General features: G+C 46.2%; 1 protein-coding gene across 1 annotated transcript; it reads right to left on the bottom strand.

Annotated features, from left to right (window-relative positions):
* Positions 1-367: 367 nt before the first annotated feature.
* LOC311374865 (WD repeat-containing protein 7-like) lies at positions 368-14,492 on the bottom strand. The gene is made up of 6 exons (XM_084490614.1): positions 14,374-14,492; positions 11,788-11,937; positions 11,453-11,535; positions 11,067-11,166; positions 10,225-10,329; positions 368-1,486 (listed from the first exon to the last, which is right to left on the bottom strand). Exons 1-6 carry the CDS (start codon positions 14,482-14,484, stop codon positions 1,283-1,285), a joined length of 753 nt encoding a protein of 250 aa, XP_084346740.1. The 5' UTR covers positions 14,485-14,492; the 3' UTR covers positions 368-1,282.
* Between the last annotated feature and the right edge of the window lie 2,889 nt (positions 14,493-17,381).

The following is a 17,381-nucleotide window of genomic DNA, read 5'->3' as shown; positions in this document are numbered from 1 at the left end:
AGAAAATAGGGGAGGAGATGAGATGAGAGGAGGAGATAGGGGAGGAGATAAGGGAGGAGATAGGGGAGGAGATAAGGGAGGAGATAGGGGAGAGGAGGAGCAGGAGAGATGAGAGCAGGGAGGAGCAGAGGACCAGAGGCAGGAGGAGTGAAGGTCGGAGAGAGAAAAGAGTGAAGAGAATGGAGGAGGAGGACGATTGATACCCATCTTCATTAGCAGGCTAGCAGGCTTCATTAGCAGGATATGTCCCCCTCCTGGTTCCCATAGCGACGGACCAGCACCTAAATCAACCGTCAATGCATCACACGATGTGGTGATGAATACACGTGCCTGCCATTGTGTGTGTATATACAAACACACACACACACACACACACACACATTTTATTGTACGTTTCATATGAAGGAAATGTCTATTGTACAAGAGAATTGGAAAGTAGGGCACATTAACTTTTTGGATTCGAAAACACACACACAAACGCACACACTGTTGCACAAACGCTTGGGAAACCATTAAGGGGAACATTGATACCATCAACCACAACAGCAATACACAACGACAACACACATCACACAGTGCCCCAGGGCTCGTCCAGAGGGGGCGGCTCCCTATTGGTGGGTTCAGATCACATGACCTCCTGGATCCACCTCAGGGGGCTGAAGCCAACCACCCTTAAATAGGAATGACACAAACACAACAACAATGTAAACAGGTGTGTTTGGGTCCATCACCACGGTAACCTAGCAAAAAGAAACATCTACAGCCAATCCAGAAGGATGAAGAACAAACTATCAGATTCAAACAGTAAAACAAACCTGCACTGGCTGGCGGTCATGTACCTAACCAACTCAAGTGTAGCGGGTTGTTGGTTCAAATCCAGACTGCCTTGGAGCAAAAGAAATCATTTTCCAAAATGATCTAATATTGGTGATAATAAAGTAAACTAAATGTTTAATCGCCAAACGTAGGCCTTGAAAGGTTTCCATTTGAATACTAAATGTTTGAGAGTTGAAAGGTTTGTATAGTTCACAACTATCTGGTGTTTCTACTAAATAATACATATATTTGATCTAAACCTTTATCTTACCACTAAAGCGTAGTATTCTAGTATGTACATACATTATATCTCCACTTTAACACTAAACTCTTCAGACTAAAGGTGGTCCACCTCACGGCCCCCTGGTGTTAGAACCTCCACAGACCAACGGCCCATCAGAACCCCAACCAGCTCAGGGCCAAACAGGAAGTGGCCCGGGCAGGAAGTGGCTGGGGCAGGAGGCGCTCAGACCATGAAGCGGTGCTCCTTGCCGTCGTGGGCCATGAGGATGACGTTGCGGTTGGAGGTCCAGATGAGCCGGGCCAGCTTGAGGTGGTTCTGGGAGCCGGGGGAGGCGGGCTGCACCGGGGGCACCTGGTACGTCTTGATGCAGCGCAGCTGGGGGGCCGAGTTCAGCATCCCGATGCTGCCCAGCAGGCCGGTGTTCATCTGGAGCAGGGGGACACTGGTTAGACTGGGTGTACTGGTGTTCATCTGAGGGGGATACTGGTTAGACTGGGTGTACTGGTGTTCATCTGGAGCAGAGGGACACTGGTTAGACTGGGTGTACTGGTGTTCATCTGGAGGGGTTATACTGGTTATACTGGTGTTCATCTGGAGGGGTTATACTGGTTATACTGGTGTTCATCTGGAGGGGGTATACTGGTTATACTGGTGTTCATCTGGAGGGGTTTATACTAGTGGTGGCTCGTTCGCGAACGAATCAGTTCGAACGAACGACTCTTTAAAACGAACGAACCGACCTGATTCCCCGCTCTCGTTCGTCACCGTTCGTCTCGTTCGTGCGCTGAGTCGCGAGGTGCCGTTCGTCCACTGACTGTGTTTAGCGGTGAAGACCCGAGGACTGAGAAGTCACGAGAGTCAGCCGGGCAACAACATCCTGATTCTAACATGAAGCACTCCTCAGCTTAGTTAATGTTGTGTTGATTGATCACCGTTTGCATCATTGCACGATCGTGAATTGTTTGAGAATGAGAATGAGGGAGGAGCCGAGTCTGACCGACTCAGTGACTGAGAATCATGATTCACCGCTACCGGAAATGTGAACGAACGAACGAATGAATGAACGACTCTTCTTGGCGAACTGACAGACGCGAACTGATTCATTCAAACAAATCATGAAATCCACCACTAGTTTATACTTGATTATTGTTGAGACAGCACCACTATATATATATAGTGGTGTGGTCTCCCCAGTTTATTGAGCCAGCATGTCACATATGGGGGCTCAGCCGGGATTGTTTCTGGAATTTGGTAAGGTACATTTTTTTTCCTCCACTTGTTTTGGATTGGGGTCTTTTGTTTGTACTGACAGGTAGGAATTGCCTGGGCAGTAACATTATCTGGAATTGGGGGAGACCCGCACTAAATTGGTTGAATTGGTGAAATGATAAGTTGAGATTTTGGATTAATTGGTCGTTGAAATGTCAGACAAAACGTCGGACAGTTGATCAAAACAGAGTCTGACTCGCCTTGGTAAGATTCAAGTAACATTCAAGCCAATACGTTTTGTTTTTCAAATGAAATTATTATCTTGGTGGATAACCGCGCCCGCGGTGTGGAAACCGTGTGCTTAAATCCTTCCCAGCGCTTCATCCGAGCAGTGGTTGTAATAACGCCGTTTAAAATAACGGCGTTAGGTAACGCTGTTATTTTTTCAGTAACGGGGTAATCTAACTAATTAATTTTTCCATTGTTACAACGCTGTTACTGTTACTGACAGTTAAATGCGGTGCGTTACTATGAATTCATTGAATAAACTGTGAAATCCGAACGCACCCCTGGCTGCACACACAAACTGCTAGTGAGGAGACTGGGTTTAACAAAGAGATAAGCGATTATGATTGGCTAAGGCAGAGTCGTGTTTCATGGTAGCCAATCGGAGCCAGTGTTTTTACACACAAGCCAGGATACGCGTGCCACACGCACACACAAACACCAAACAGATTCGATGAAGCAGAAATGGCGAGTCCGGAGTAATCCGATGAAAAGTTGGCATTTTCAAGGTGGAGATATAAGCACTACTTCAAATTCATTGAGGTCAAAGGCAAGAATGTGCATGTAAAGTGAACATTATGTCCAGGAGCAAAGACTTTGTCGACATCCATTGTAAGCAACTCTAATTTAATGAAGCATCCCACAACGACACACGCATCTACAAAGCTACTTTTTTTTTTTACAGTAACACAAATAATTACTTTCCCTGGTAACTACTTACTTTTATTATAGAGTAATTCAGTTACTAACTCTGTTATATATATATATATAGAATAAAATATGCATATTTCATTGAAGTACCCATCTTTCTTGTGTTTATTATCATTTGCCACATAATTAAAGCAACCTCATGCTAAATTTAAGAAGAATTTAATAATTATCAGATTAGTCGACTAATCGTTTCAATAGTTGGTGACTAGTCGACTATTAAAATAGTCGTTAGTTGCAGCCCTACTTCAGAGAGAGAAGTTTAAGTTGATTGCGGAGGGGAAAATGCGGGGTACTGAAGCTGGGGTTAAATTTAACGACCGAGACCCCGACATTTTTTCTCCCTCTTTGAGGGGATTGCCGGGACTGGGATGATGCAGAGCACCCTTTGATTCTACAAGCAGTTCTCGTGGGGCGCGCCCAAGACGCGTTTGTGGCGTTGTCAGTGGTTGAGTGTAGGTGCTACAAGTCGGTGAAGACCGGTATTGCGGGCTTACGAACAAGTGCCAGAGTTTTACAGGCAATGTTTTTGAAATTGGAGGAAAGGTGACGGCAAACGTACTCTGAGGTGGCCAGAGACCATGTTGGTTATTTTAATCGCTGGTGTTCCGCAGTAAATGTAACAACCTTGGAACAACTGGGTGATTTAGTGGTATTGGAGCAGTTTAGAAACGTTGTGACAGAGCATCTGGCTGCCTTATCAATGAGCACAAGGTTAAAACAGCCGCAGAGGCTGCCGTACTCTCGGACGAGTATACTTTGACTCATAGGAATAAAGGTAGGGACTATGCACAGCCTAGACCTGTCAATCACACTCGAGATGAGCGTCCCCCAACTCGTTACCAAGGGAATAGTGGTCAGTTTGTGGGTAGACAGGATTCCTCATATAGGAATAAGGCTGATTCTGAAACGTGCCATTATTGCTGTGAAAGTGGTCATTGGAAGGACTGTCCGTCACTATGGAATAAACTTCCAAGTAGGGCAAATTTCAGCAGACCATACTCCACTAAGGGGGTTGGATGCGTGGCCAATGTTCGTCAGTCAAGTCCCACACCTAACGTTGAGCAGGTGAACAAAGCCCCTACGGTGGGTACTGCCTTGGAAGGGGGTTCAGGCTGTGGGGTGCCAGGCCGTACTGTTGAAGGCCAGTGCTTTTCTGAATCCGCTGTTGGGCATGCTACTGCTTATTGTCGAGTCCGTTTTGCCATTCTCAGGGCAGTCAAGCACGAGGAATGTTGTTCTAATTCGAGGCATGGGAATGCAGACTATGTCTGTTCCCCTCCACAATATCAATATCTTAGTTCTGATCTGGTGAAGGGGGAGGTTATTGTCGGCATGCGCCCTGCGTTGCCTGTACTGGGAGTGCATATCATTTTGGGCAACAATTTGGCAGGGGATCGTGTCTGGCCAAGTGGGCCAGCACTACCAATAGTGACCATCGAGCCGTCCAAGTCTGTGAAATTCTGTATTTGCACACAAGGTTTGCGGTCCATTGTCCGTGCTTAAGGATGGCTTGAAAGAGTCGCAACCACCGGTTAATCTTATTGATTACATGCATGGTTTTCGCCGCAGGTTGTTTTTGGCCGGGCGGTGCGCAAAAAAGAACCTGGCTAAGTCTCAGGCGCGAATGAAGGAGATTTTTGATCGAGACGTCAAGAGGAGACTGTTTAATCCGAGGGATCAAGTATTGGCCTTATTGCCAATCCCTGGCTCACCGTTTCAAGCTAAATTTTCTGGCCCTTATGATATTGTTTGCCAAGTCACTGATCAAGACTATGTAATCGCAACACCAAATCGTAAGAAATCTTCTCAGCTTTGTCACGTTAATTTATTCAAATCATATTTTTCTCTGTCGTCCAGGAGTGACGTGACTAGGGATGCTGTGGGATCTGCTTCGCTGGCAGTCGGGGGTACATCTTCGTTTTTTTAGTCTTTTTCCGTGGGGGCAGCTGGTGGAGAGGATGAAGGTGGCCCTGATGACTGTTATTGCCACGACTGAAAAATTCGGAAGTGTTGAATAACCTTGATGGCCTATTGGGGCATATGTCTGAGAAACAGAGGGGTGAACTAAAATCGCTCATTTTGTCATTTTCGTCTTTATTCTCCAATGTACCGACATGCACGAACGTGATGGAGCACGATATAGATATCGGTGATGCTGGGCCAATTAGGCAGCGTTTCTACCGCGTCCCACCGGCCAAACAGAAAGTCCTTGAGACTGAGGTCCAGTATTTGATTGACAATGGGCTAAATCGTCCTACTCCAGTTGGGCGTCACCGTGCTTGCTGGTAGCAAAACCAGACAGCACGTTTAGATTCTGCACAGATTACTGCAAAGTTAACATGGTAACTAAGCCTGATTCCTTTCCACTTCCACGGATAGAGGACTGTATAGACCGTGTAGGGGCTGCGAAGTTTCTTACAAAATTGGATCTTCTCAAAGGATCAGATCCCATTAACAAAGCATGCACAGGAGGTATCTGCTTTTGTCACTCCATCTGGCTTATACTCAATGTAATGATACTTACAATGTAATGAGTTTTGGTTTGCGAAATGCACCCGCTACCTTCCAACGTCTTATGAATCATGTAATAGCTGGGCTGGAGGGTTGTGCCATTTATTTGGACGATGTTGTGACAGTGGGTGATACCTGGGCCATACATTTGTCCAGATTGGCGGCGCTGTTTGAGAGGCTTCGGGAAGCTAACTTAACAGTGATTTTGGCGAAGTGTGAATTTGTGCAGGCTACGTTGTCTACCTGGGAAAGGGGGTGGGGCAAGGAGAGGTGAGGCCGGCTGTTAGGGGGGTGTTCATCCGGTGGTGGTGTTTTCGGATCACAATCGTTAACTTTTCTACACTCATTGCAGAAACCGAATCAGCACCTGATGCGTTGGCCGTTGTTTTTGCAGCCCTTCAATATCCAGATTCGCCACATTCGGGGCGTGGACAACGTAATGGCAGATGCATTGTCTTGCGCCCCAGAGTTGTTGGAATAGGTGGTTGACTTCATGCATGAAATTATTTCTCTCCTCACTTGTCCCTCTTAAAGTGCTTTTCCAGGCCCGGACTTGCTGTGGGACAGGAGGTCCCACAGGTGGTTTTTTTCTACTTGTTTTGGATTGATTGGTTATTGATTCATTCATTTTGATCGATTATTTTTGATTGTTTGTTTCTTTGGTACAGAATCCCATTTAGGTGGGCTTCTGTTTTAAGGGGGGGATGTGTTGACCCAGGTGGGTCTTTGACCCTGCCCCTGCTGTGCCTGTTTCTCTCCCTCCTAATTAGGAGATTGTCGACAGGTGTGGGGTGGACCGGTACGGCAGTATGAAGAGCCTGCCCAGACAACAGACCTTGCTTCTCCCTCCTCCCAGCATTTGATTTCCGTTGTTCCTTTGTTTGTAACACATGGACTGATATTCACATGACCTTATTGGTTACTTACATTTATACTGACTTGCACCACACTTCTTATTATATTTATTATATAATCAATTCTTGATTATTGTTGAGATAGCCTGGTCTCCCCAGTTTGTTACATCCATTGAGCCAGCATGTCACAACCGGTGTTCATCTGGAGGGGTTATACTGGTTATTCTGGGTTATACTGGTTATACTGGTGTTCATCTGGAGGGGTTATACTGTTTATACCGGTGTTAATCTGGAGGGGTTATACTGGTGTTCATCTGGAGACCGGGATTATACTGGTTATCAGTGGCACAAAGTTCAGGTCAACATTGGGGGGGTCACAAATAATTCGGTCAAATGTGTTCCACTAAAAAGTAGTCTATATCACTTCTCCAGTCCTGCTTTCAGAATTGAGGTTCAGAACAGTAGTTCATGAATTATTTATCTGTATCTGTATTTATCTGTCGATTTTTTCCAAATTTTGGTTGTGATGTATAATTTAACCGTTCCATCAATTGACAAATTTTATTTTATAAGTGTGTTACGAGTGGCGGGGGGTGAACTTATTTCCCATAAACATGCACGAATAAATGGGAGTAGGCCTAGCGTAATTACATTTCAGTCAATAATTTAGAAATGTAGAAATCATGGAAGTAACTGACTTCACACTGCTCACTCGCATCGTCCAGTGGGAGGGGCAAACCAGGTGCAAACTGCACGCTTACGGAAAGAGTCAAACGCCTATCTGCCTTTTTGGTGACTCTCTGATTGTATTGATCAGGGCCCGCTTTCCTGAAACCTTTTTAAAGCCTTCTTAACGCTATGTCATTCGTAACCTCTACTTTAAGTTCTATGTCTAAGTTCATCATGTGTGTTTCCCGAAATGTTCTTTGCTACGAATCTCTTACATACGTCGTTCGTTGGTAAGGTTGGTCTGAAGTGCTTGTAGAACCTTCTTAGCTCTACCGTAGTGATGACAGCTCCTGACACTAGTTGCCGCCACTACAGTAACCTTTAGAAATCCCTGTTGTGCATGGAACTGCCACATTGGCAGTGTTGTGTTTCACCAATATACAGTACAGTACATATACGGTACAGCAGGCGAGGTCAGCTCGACTCGCTTCCAATCATTTCAAAAACTCCAAACTTCAAAAAATTATTGTATTAATTTTACAATTCAAAAATTAACAAAACTGTCTTCTAAATGAAGGAAAGGAAATTATACTGGGAAACGAATAAACCATTATAAGCAACGAGTGAACTTAATAAGCGGTCAAAAGCCTTTTTTAAACCACCGCCTCTTTCCCTTGACGGTGCGCAAAGCCCGCACACAGACAGGTAGCAAAAAGCAAAGCAGTCTCAGCATAAACAGTATTATATAATAAGTTAAATAAACTATTCAAAATGTAGCTTTCATTTAAAAATGTCTATATTCATAAATAATAAGTCAGACACCTTTGTAAACAGAAAATCAATAGCCTAATTTGAACGTCTGTGACAGATGTAATTAAGGATGTAGCCTAATTGCCTCAATCTCCTCCACTGTATATATTTTCTATATATTTTTAAAATCAGTGTAGGCTATGCTATGTTCGCCCATAGTTAAATAAATGTTTAGGCCTACTAGAAGGATTTTGAGCAATGTTTTATTCGCAAAGACTGCAATATTTTTTAGGACGCTGTCATGCACCTGCGCATGAAATGGAAAATCGATCTCTGAGCAATCGATTTCAGCACGTTCTTTCTGGACAGCGTCATTTACGAACGACGTAAGGAGTGTTTCCTAAGAAGGCTCCTAAGAGACCGTTCGGGAACCACGCCTATAGAGGTAAACAACTTTGTCTAAACGTGGGAGTCTTCGTAGCACGCTAAGAGTGGACGTTATCGGGAAAGCGTCTTCAACGCATCTCGGCATATGTTAACTTTTGAAACGGCATCTTGAAAGGCAAGGTTCATGTTGTCGCATTACAATGCACGTACATTGCCTCTTCTTGTATGTCCCCGACCTGCTCCCTGACATATTTGACCTGTCAATCATTTGGCACTCTGCCAACCATTGGTATATATTGGTATGTCAGGAATGTTGCCAGCGATGCTTTAGACCGATTGGTGGGGCAGAGAGAGGGGGAGCAAGGTGGCGGGTGCTATCGCAGCACAGCGCAGAACAGCGTTCTATCGCGCTGCACAGCGTTCTATCGCGTTCTATCGTGTTTGCGATAGAACCTTTCAATATTGAGGGGTTTTTACACCCCCAACCTTATCTTTGGGGGTGCAAGAAACCTTGTGCCCCCCCAGAGATGGCGCTAGTGCTGGTTATACTGGTGTTGATCTGGTGGGATTATACTGTGTATATGGTGTTCATCTGAAACAGGGGTTACACTGGTTACACTGGTGTTCTGGAGGGATAGTTATACTGGGTTATACTGGTGTTCCCTGATCTGATCTGGAGATCAGGGATTACACTGGGTTAAACCCTGTTTTATACTGGTGTTCATCTGGAGATCAGGGATTATACTGGGTTATACTCTGTTTATACTGGTGTTCATCTGGAGATCAGGGATTACACTGGGTTATACTCTGTTTATACTGGTGTTCATCTGGAGATCAGGGATTATACGGGGTAAGAATGTAAATTGGTGTTCTTTTTTAGATTAAGTATTATACTGGGATAAAACCTTTATTAATACTGGACTAAAACCTCTATTATAAGTGCTGATATGGAAGTTTGGAATACTACATTGGAAAATGACTTATATACTACTGGTACAGCCTATGGAACAGTGTCTTGACCACACAGCGTGTGTGTGTGTGTGTGTGTGTGTGTGAGTAAGTAGAGAAGATAGACACTGACTGACTGCGTGAGTGCATGTGTGTGTGTGTGTGTGTGTGTGCGCGCTTGTGTGCGTCTGTGTGTGTGTGACAGACTCAGTGTCTGCCAGCTCGTTACCACTGCAGCCGTCCAGCCGGCTGTGGTTTATACTTACAGTAAATACCATTAGTGAGTGTGTGAGTGTGTGTGTGTGTTTGTGTGTTTGTGTGTTTGTGTCTGTGTATCTATGTGTGCGTGTGTTTCTTTTGGTCTGTCTGGCTGTGTGAGTGATGGATGAAACAGAGATAGACTGATTGAGAAAGTGTGAGCGTGTGTCTATGTGTGTGTGTGTGTGTGTGTGTGTGTGTGTGTGTGTGTGTGTTTACCATTTACCAGTTTACCAGTACATATGCTCTAATTAAATCTAGTCTACTGCCAGAGTGGTTCACTAGCATTGTTATTCCCAGCCTGTGATTGGTGTCTGGTGACGTCCTACAGGGCTCCCCTCCTCAGTGGGAGGAGTTAGAGATCCACAACATGGTGGTCCTGAGCAAGGCACCTCAACCTCACCGCCCCCACAAGCTGCCTGTTACCGTGCAGGGTTTACACCTCCGTGTGTGTGTTTTGCGTGTGTTTTGTGTGTGAGTGTGTGGGTGTGTTTGTCTACAATACGTGTGCGTGCGTGCGTGTCTACATTATGTGTATGTGTGTGTGTGTGTGTCTACATTGTGTGTGTGTGCGTTGGTTACCTGCCAGAAGGAGATATGGCTCTCTAGGTTGGAGTATGTTGCTAGGTAACGGCCGTCAGGAGCGAACGACACTGCAGTGATTGGACCCTTATGAGCATGGATGTTCTAGAAAGAGGAGACACACACACCCACACACAGTTAGGCATCATCATCATCACAGACAGTGTGTGTGTCTGTCTGTCTGTCTGTCTGTGGTCATCTCCTGGTGATAGACTAGTGACCATCAGGCCGTCATGCTCTCATTCCATTGGTTCTGGTGTGAATGAGAGCATGGCTCCGCCCTGTGTGGCCCTCCGTCCACTCTGACTGGCTGGCCTGGCCCTCAGAGCCCTTGAGCAGGGTGACCCCCAGGTGACCCCCAGGTGACCCCCAGGTGACCCCCAGGTGACCCCCAGACAGACCTGCTCCCCTTGGGGGTTCGACCCCCTGCTGTTGGGTTCTGGGTTCGATCCCCGGGGTCGTCTACCTGAAGGCGTGCTAGAGCAGCCCCACCTCGCTCCCTAACGGCTCCTTCCTGTTAGTGAAGTCACTGTCAGTCACTTTGGACGAAGGGTTGCCTTCGTAATATAAAATAATAATGTAAAATAGTAAACGGATTAAAAGGTGTTTGAAAAGGCTTCATAAGGGACTCGTCATGGGGCCCCCAGGGGGACCATGGGGCCCCAGTGGGACCATGGGGCCCCCAGGGGGACCATGGGGCCCAGTGGGGCCCACTGGGGGCCCCATGACGAGTCCCTTATGATGCCTTTTCAAACCCCAGGGGGGGGGGGGCCCCCAGGGGCCCCCAGTGGGACCATGGGGCCCCCAGGGGGACCATGGGGCCTCAGGTGTAGGGAGGGTACCTGGCACTTCCCGGTCCTGACGTCGTAGAGAGCCACGGAGCCCTGGCGGGCCCCCACTGCGATGCGGTGGCTACGGTCACAGTAGCCCACCATGTAGAACCTACACACACACACACACACACACACACACACACACACACACACACACACACACACACACACACACACACACACACACACACACACACACACACACACACACACACACACACACACACATCATATATGCACAACAACATTATGAATAGAAGACCAACAGAGGAGACAGATAGATACAGACAGAGACAGAGAGAGACAAAGGGAGAGACAGTAAGACAGAGAGTGAGTGAGAGTGAGTGAGTGAGTGAGTGAGTGAGAGACAGAGAGAGAGGGGGGAGATATCTTACTTGCAGATAGCAGGGAAGCATTCTTGCAGTCCTTTCTTCTTGACCAGTGAACCCTCAATACAATACATGATGATGTCCATCACCTAGAGGAGAGGGGGAGGAAGAGGGGAGAGAGGAGGAGAGGGGAGGAGAGGATAGAAGGGGGAGAGATGGGGAGAGAGGAGAGAAGGAGGGGGAGAGAAGAGAGGACAAGAGATGGGATGTATGTAGAGCGAAAAAGGGAGGAGATAGAAGAGTAAAGACAACAGAAAGAGAACTTGGTATGATATCAGATATTAGTCTATAAATATATTATATAGCATGATAGATCCAATAGAATAACATATATTCTATACCTCCACCAGTAGATCCACCACATCTCCAGGCATCTTCTCTATGAGTATGTCTATGACCCTGAGGATCTCTGTCTTGGCCCGGGCCAGGGTGCTGGTGTGGACGTTCTGCTGGGACTGGGAGTTCGCCTGGGCAGCATTGAACCTGTGGACCTGAGACACACAGCAGAGTGCATCACACACCTCATCAGCTCGTGGCCCTCTGGGTGCTAAATGTGAGTGTGGGGGAATCTGCCCCCAATCTGCCTTCAGGTCCCCCACACTCCTCTGTTTAGCACCAAGATGGCCCATAGTGAATACACAACACAAGACAGGGGATGAGGTAGAGACAGGTGATGGAGATAGACAGGTGATGGAGACAGAGACAGGTGATGGAGATAGAGACAGGTGATCATGGAGATAGACAGGTGATGTAGATATAGACAGGTGATGGAGATAGACAGGTGATGTAGATAGACAGGGGATGAGGTAGAGACAGGTGATGGAGATAGAGACAGGTGATGGAGATAGAGACAGGTGATGGAGATAGAGACAGGTGATGGAGATAGAGACAGGTGATGGAGATAGAGACAGGTGATGTAGACAGACATGTGATGGAGATAGAGACGAGTGATGAGGTAGAGACAGGTGATGGAGATAGAGACAGGTGATGGAGATAGAGACAGGTGATGGAGATAGACAGGTGATGGAGATAGAGACAGGTGATGGAGATAGAGACAGGTGATGTAGACAGACATGTGATGGAGATAGAGACGAGTGATGAGGTAGAGACAGGTGATGGAGATAGAGACAGGTGATGGAGATGGAGACAGGTGATGGAGATGGAGACAGGTGATGGAGATAGAGACAGGTGATGGAGATAGAGACAGGTGATGTAGACAGACATGTGATGAAGATAGAGACGAGTGATGAGGTAGAGACAGGTGATGGAGATAGAGACAGGTGATGGAGATAGAGACAGGTGATCATGGAGATAGACAGGTGATGGAGATAGAGACAGGTGATGGAGATAGAGACAGGTGATGTAGACAGACATGTGATGGAGATAGAGACGAGTGATGAGGTAGAGACAGGTGATGGAGATGGAGACAGGTGATGGAGATAGAGACGAGTGATGAGGTAGAGACAGGTGATGTAGACAGACATGTGATGGAGATAGAGACGAGTGATGGAGATAGAGACAGGTGATCATGGAGATAGACAGGTGATGGAGATGGAGACAGGTGATGTAGACAGACATGTGATGGAGATAGAGACAGGTGATGGAGATAGAGACGAGTGATGAGGTAGAGACAGGTGATGGAGATAGAGACAGGTGATGGAGATAGAGACAGGTGATGTAGACAGACATGTGATGGAGATAGAGACAGGTGATGGAGATAGAGACAGGTGATCATGGAGATAGACAGGTGATGGAGATAGAGACAGGTGATGTAGACAGACATGTGATGGAGATAGAGACGAGTGATGTAGACAGACATGTGATGGAGGTAGAGACGAGTGATGAGGTAGAGACAGGTGATGGAGATGGAGACAGGTGATCATGGAGATAGACAGGTGATGGAGATAGAGACAGGTGATGTAGACAGACATGTGATGGAGATAGAGACAGGTGATGGAGATAGAGACAGGTGATCATGGAGATAGACAGGTGATGGAGATAGAGACAGGTGATGGAGACAGACATGTGATGGAGGTAGAGACGAGTGATGAGGTAGAGACAGGTGATGGAGATGGAGACAGGTGATGGAGATAGAGACAGGTGATCATGGAGATAGACAGGTGATGGAGATAGAGACGAGTGATGAGGTAGAGACAGGTGATGGAGATAGAGACAGGTGATGGAGATAGAGACAGGTGATGTAGACAGACATGTGATGGAGATAGAGACAGGTGATGGAGATAGAGACAGGTGATCATGGAGATAGACAGGTGATGGAGATAGAGACAGGTGATGGAGACAGACATGTGATGGAGGTAGAGACGAGTGATGAGGTAGAGACAGGTGATGGAGATGGAGACAGGTGATCATGGAGATAGACAGGTGATGGAGATAGAGACAGGTGATGTAGACAGACATGTGATGGAGATAGAGACAGGTGATGGAGATAGAGACAGGTGATCATGGAGATAGACAGGTGATGGAGATAGAGACAGGTGATGGAGACAGACATGTGATGGAGGTAGAGACGAGTGATGAGGTAGAGACAGGTGATGGAGATGGAGACAGGTGATCATGGAGATAGACAGGTGATGGAGATAGAGACAGGTGATGTAGACAGACATGTGATGGAGATAGAGACAGGTGATGGAGATAGAGACAGGTGATCATGGAGATAGACAGGTGATGGAGATAGAGACAGGTGATGGAGACAGACATGTGATGGAGGTAGAGACGAGTGATGAGGTAGAGACAGGTGATGGAGATGGAGACAGGTGATGGAGATAGAGACAGGTGATCATGGAGATAGACAGGTGATGGAGATAGAGACGAGTGATGAGGTAGAGACAGGTGATGTAGACAGACATGTGATGGAGATAGAGACAGGTGATGAGGTAGAGACAGGGGATCGGCTAGTTGGTTCTTACCTCTCTAGCGATGGTGGTTATGAAGGCAGGTGGGCGAGCTGTAGCGATGAGAGAGAGAGCATGGCGGGACGAGCGAGCAGAGTCTGCTGGAGGGTTCAGAGGGAGACCCATTGTGACGCTGGAGAGAGAGAGAGAGAGAGAGAGAGAGAGAGAGAGAGAGGAGAGAGAGGAGAGGAGAGAGGAGAGGAGAGAGAGAGAGAGAGAGAGAGAGAGAGAGGGAGAGAGAGAGAGAGAGAGAGAGAGAGAGAGAGAGAGAGAGAGATCAGGCTGAGACATGTCCTGCCGTAACAGAGTCGGACTCCAACTTATACAACAACCCATGGTGCCTTATGTAGGCCAGTGGGCTACTGGTGACGTCTATGTTAAAGTTATTTAGTCAGTTGGGACTGGGACCAGTACAAACTGGGACCCCCGTCCACACGGAACACAAAATGCATAAGTCATGTGCGTTTGGGGCCGACCGTCCAGACGGATCCGGCGTTGTCAGTGCCCGAAAACGCACTTTTCTGAAACCAGGTCCCAGGGTAGATAAGATAAAATAGGACCTATGCGTTTTCGTGTTACTGTGCGTTCACACCAAAAGACACATTTTTCGCCTGGTCGCGATGTCGCTGAAGTTTTGCTGCTCGACAAATCAAAATCTGTCGCTGTGCAGTTATGTGTGCAGTTATGTCAGCCGAACTTTGTCGTGCAGCGACAAATTTTGTAGCACAACATCATTTGCCCGCCAACGGTGCCAATTCATTCTCATCAACCACGGCCGAGATAACCACCATTGCGTGTCTCTACCTGTTGTGGAAGAGGGAGAGACGTCAGAATGCCCGTCGTTTATGGTTAATAATATAATCCGGAGGCGCACACCGCTTTGTGCCGTGATATTATATATATCGTATATATTATATTATATAGATATTTGGGTGGAGTGGACTCCAGCCACGCTGGACACACACAGTCACTGCAGTTTCTCACTGTCCATGGTTCTGAAGTCTGTTGCTGCTGTGTGCGTGCTGTCATGATACAGCGCACAGCATTACATGAAATGTTATGCACATTTACCGTGCATAATGAACGCTGAGTTGGTACATTTACAGATACTGGTAATTCTGCACAATGACCGTTTTCCCCAAATAAACCTTAACATACACAAAACAGTGGCAGAGGCGGCCAGAATAAAACCAGTTGGCACGGCGGCCTATACGTTTTAAATAACTTATCCTTTGATGATCGCATTACTTGAAAACAAAGTCCATCCTCCTGTCCTTTTGGATGAAGTGGTTGATGGCGACTGATCCTTTGCTTTTAATTTAATTTACTTTTGCTCCTTGGTTGATCCCGTCATCCACGGGTATCGCGTATAGTTGGTGGAGCTGAAATGCCTTTCAAAAGCTTTGGTTTTCTGAACCAATTTTAGCTCTGGTGTGGGTCTTCCTGTTCAGACTAACTCCAACTTTTTATTAAAAGTTAACCTAGAAAACGGCGTAGATAAATCAGAAAACAATGTCCTCACCTACATCAAACCGGTCGCATGCGGAGATAAGTTGTCCTACCTAACTTCAATGTCTAGGGGGAGATAATGAGCCGAAACTCGGAGATTCTGCCAAACGCTTGTGTGTGAAAGTTGGCTGCGGAAAGACATAACGGAACAGTAGGTTGTCATGTCGGCGATTTGGGCATATTTTAAGATAAAGGATGACGACAGGAGTAAGGCAGAGTGTAAGATCTGTAATGCTACGGTGTCGAGGGGTGGAAAGGAAAGTACTTTTTTTTGTCTTTGAAGGCTTTTTTTGTTTAAAACCAGAAAGCTCTGTTTATTTTTGGCTTGGAATAGCCTTCTGTTCATTTTGTATAGCCCTACTAAAGGCTTGACATAATCTTCAGAGGAAAAAATAAAATCTGCCTTCAAATTAATTGCACTTCTTTCATAGAGACCAAATCTAGAAAATATCGGTATCGGTACTCGGTATCGGCAAGTACACAAATAAAAGTATCGGTTTCATATCGGTTTGTAAAAAAGTGGTATCGATGCATCCCTAAATATTATATATAGAGCTCCGGGAGTCGCAAACGGCAACAATCACTTTCTCCTCCAAGCTGCGGTTCACTGCGGAGTGCAGGGAACGGTTGGCCCAGCCAGTTGAACGGTGATTGGCTGTTTTACGTTACTTCACCCACGTTACCCACAGGGAGTGAACGCTGATTGGCTGTCTCACGCGAATGCCGCGGCAAAGTTCAAATATTTCGACTTCAGCAAAACAGGGAAAAATGTTGCGCCGTCAATCAAATCTTGTCGCAGGTTTGTGCCGTGACAAATGGCACAAACTGATTCGCGTCTCTACGTTGACTTTGTATTTAAACGTGTCGCGCCGTCGCGTTTGGTGTGAACAGAGTTAGGATTCGTGTGGACGTGTGGACGCCTGAAACGCAAACAATGACGTAGTTTGCGTTTCAGGCGCCCGCCAGCTTGGCGATGTTAGAATTGCGTTGAATTTGTTTTGTTTTTATTTGATTTGTATTTTTTTTTCTATCTTAAAATACAGCCCCATGGTCAATTTAATTACTAACTGTACATTAAAAAGAATTTCTGCTCAATCTAAAAGCTTTAACAATTTCTTTCTCCTCCTCAGCTGTATGTTTGGATACAGCGCCCAGGCTTTATGCACGCAGGCTCGATGCACTCACTCTTTTTTTTGGAAAAAAACTAGCCTTGAATATGTACTACAGCGTTTCTACAGCTCGATGCGTTTTCACAATTTACAGAGATATTCCTGAAGCGCATCAAAAGAAAACGGAGGAGAAAAGATTGTTTTTGCCCGTGTGGACGGGGCCTGGATCAGACATCGAACATAAAACAAAATTGTGAACAGCTAAACAAAGATATCAGATCTGAGCATAAATGACAATTGAGCTCCAAGGCTTGAGTGAAAGGAACCTTTAAGTTCCAGTATCTGTTCATCCTCCACTAGCCACCGTGCATGGATATTGTCATTATCGTAAATTATATATAAGAC

The sequence above is a fragment of the Micromesistius poutassou genome (assembly GCF_964030765.1).
Source record: "Micromesistius poutassou genome assembly, contig: SCAFFOLD_1077, whole genome shotgun sequence".
NCBI classification, from domain to species: Eukaryota; Metazoa; Chordata; class Actinopteri; order Gadiformes; family Gadidae; genus Micromesistius; species Micromesistius poutassou.
This window is presented reverse-complemented; position numbering and strand designations above follow the sequence as displayed.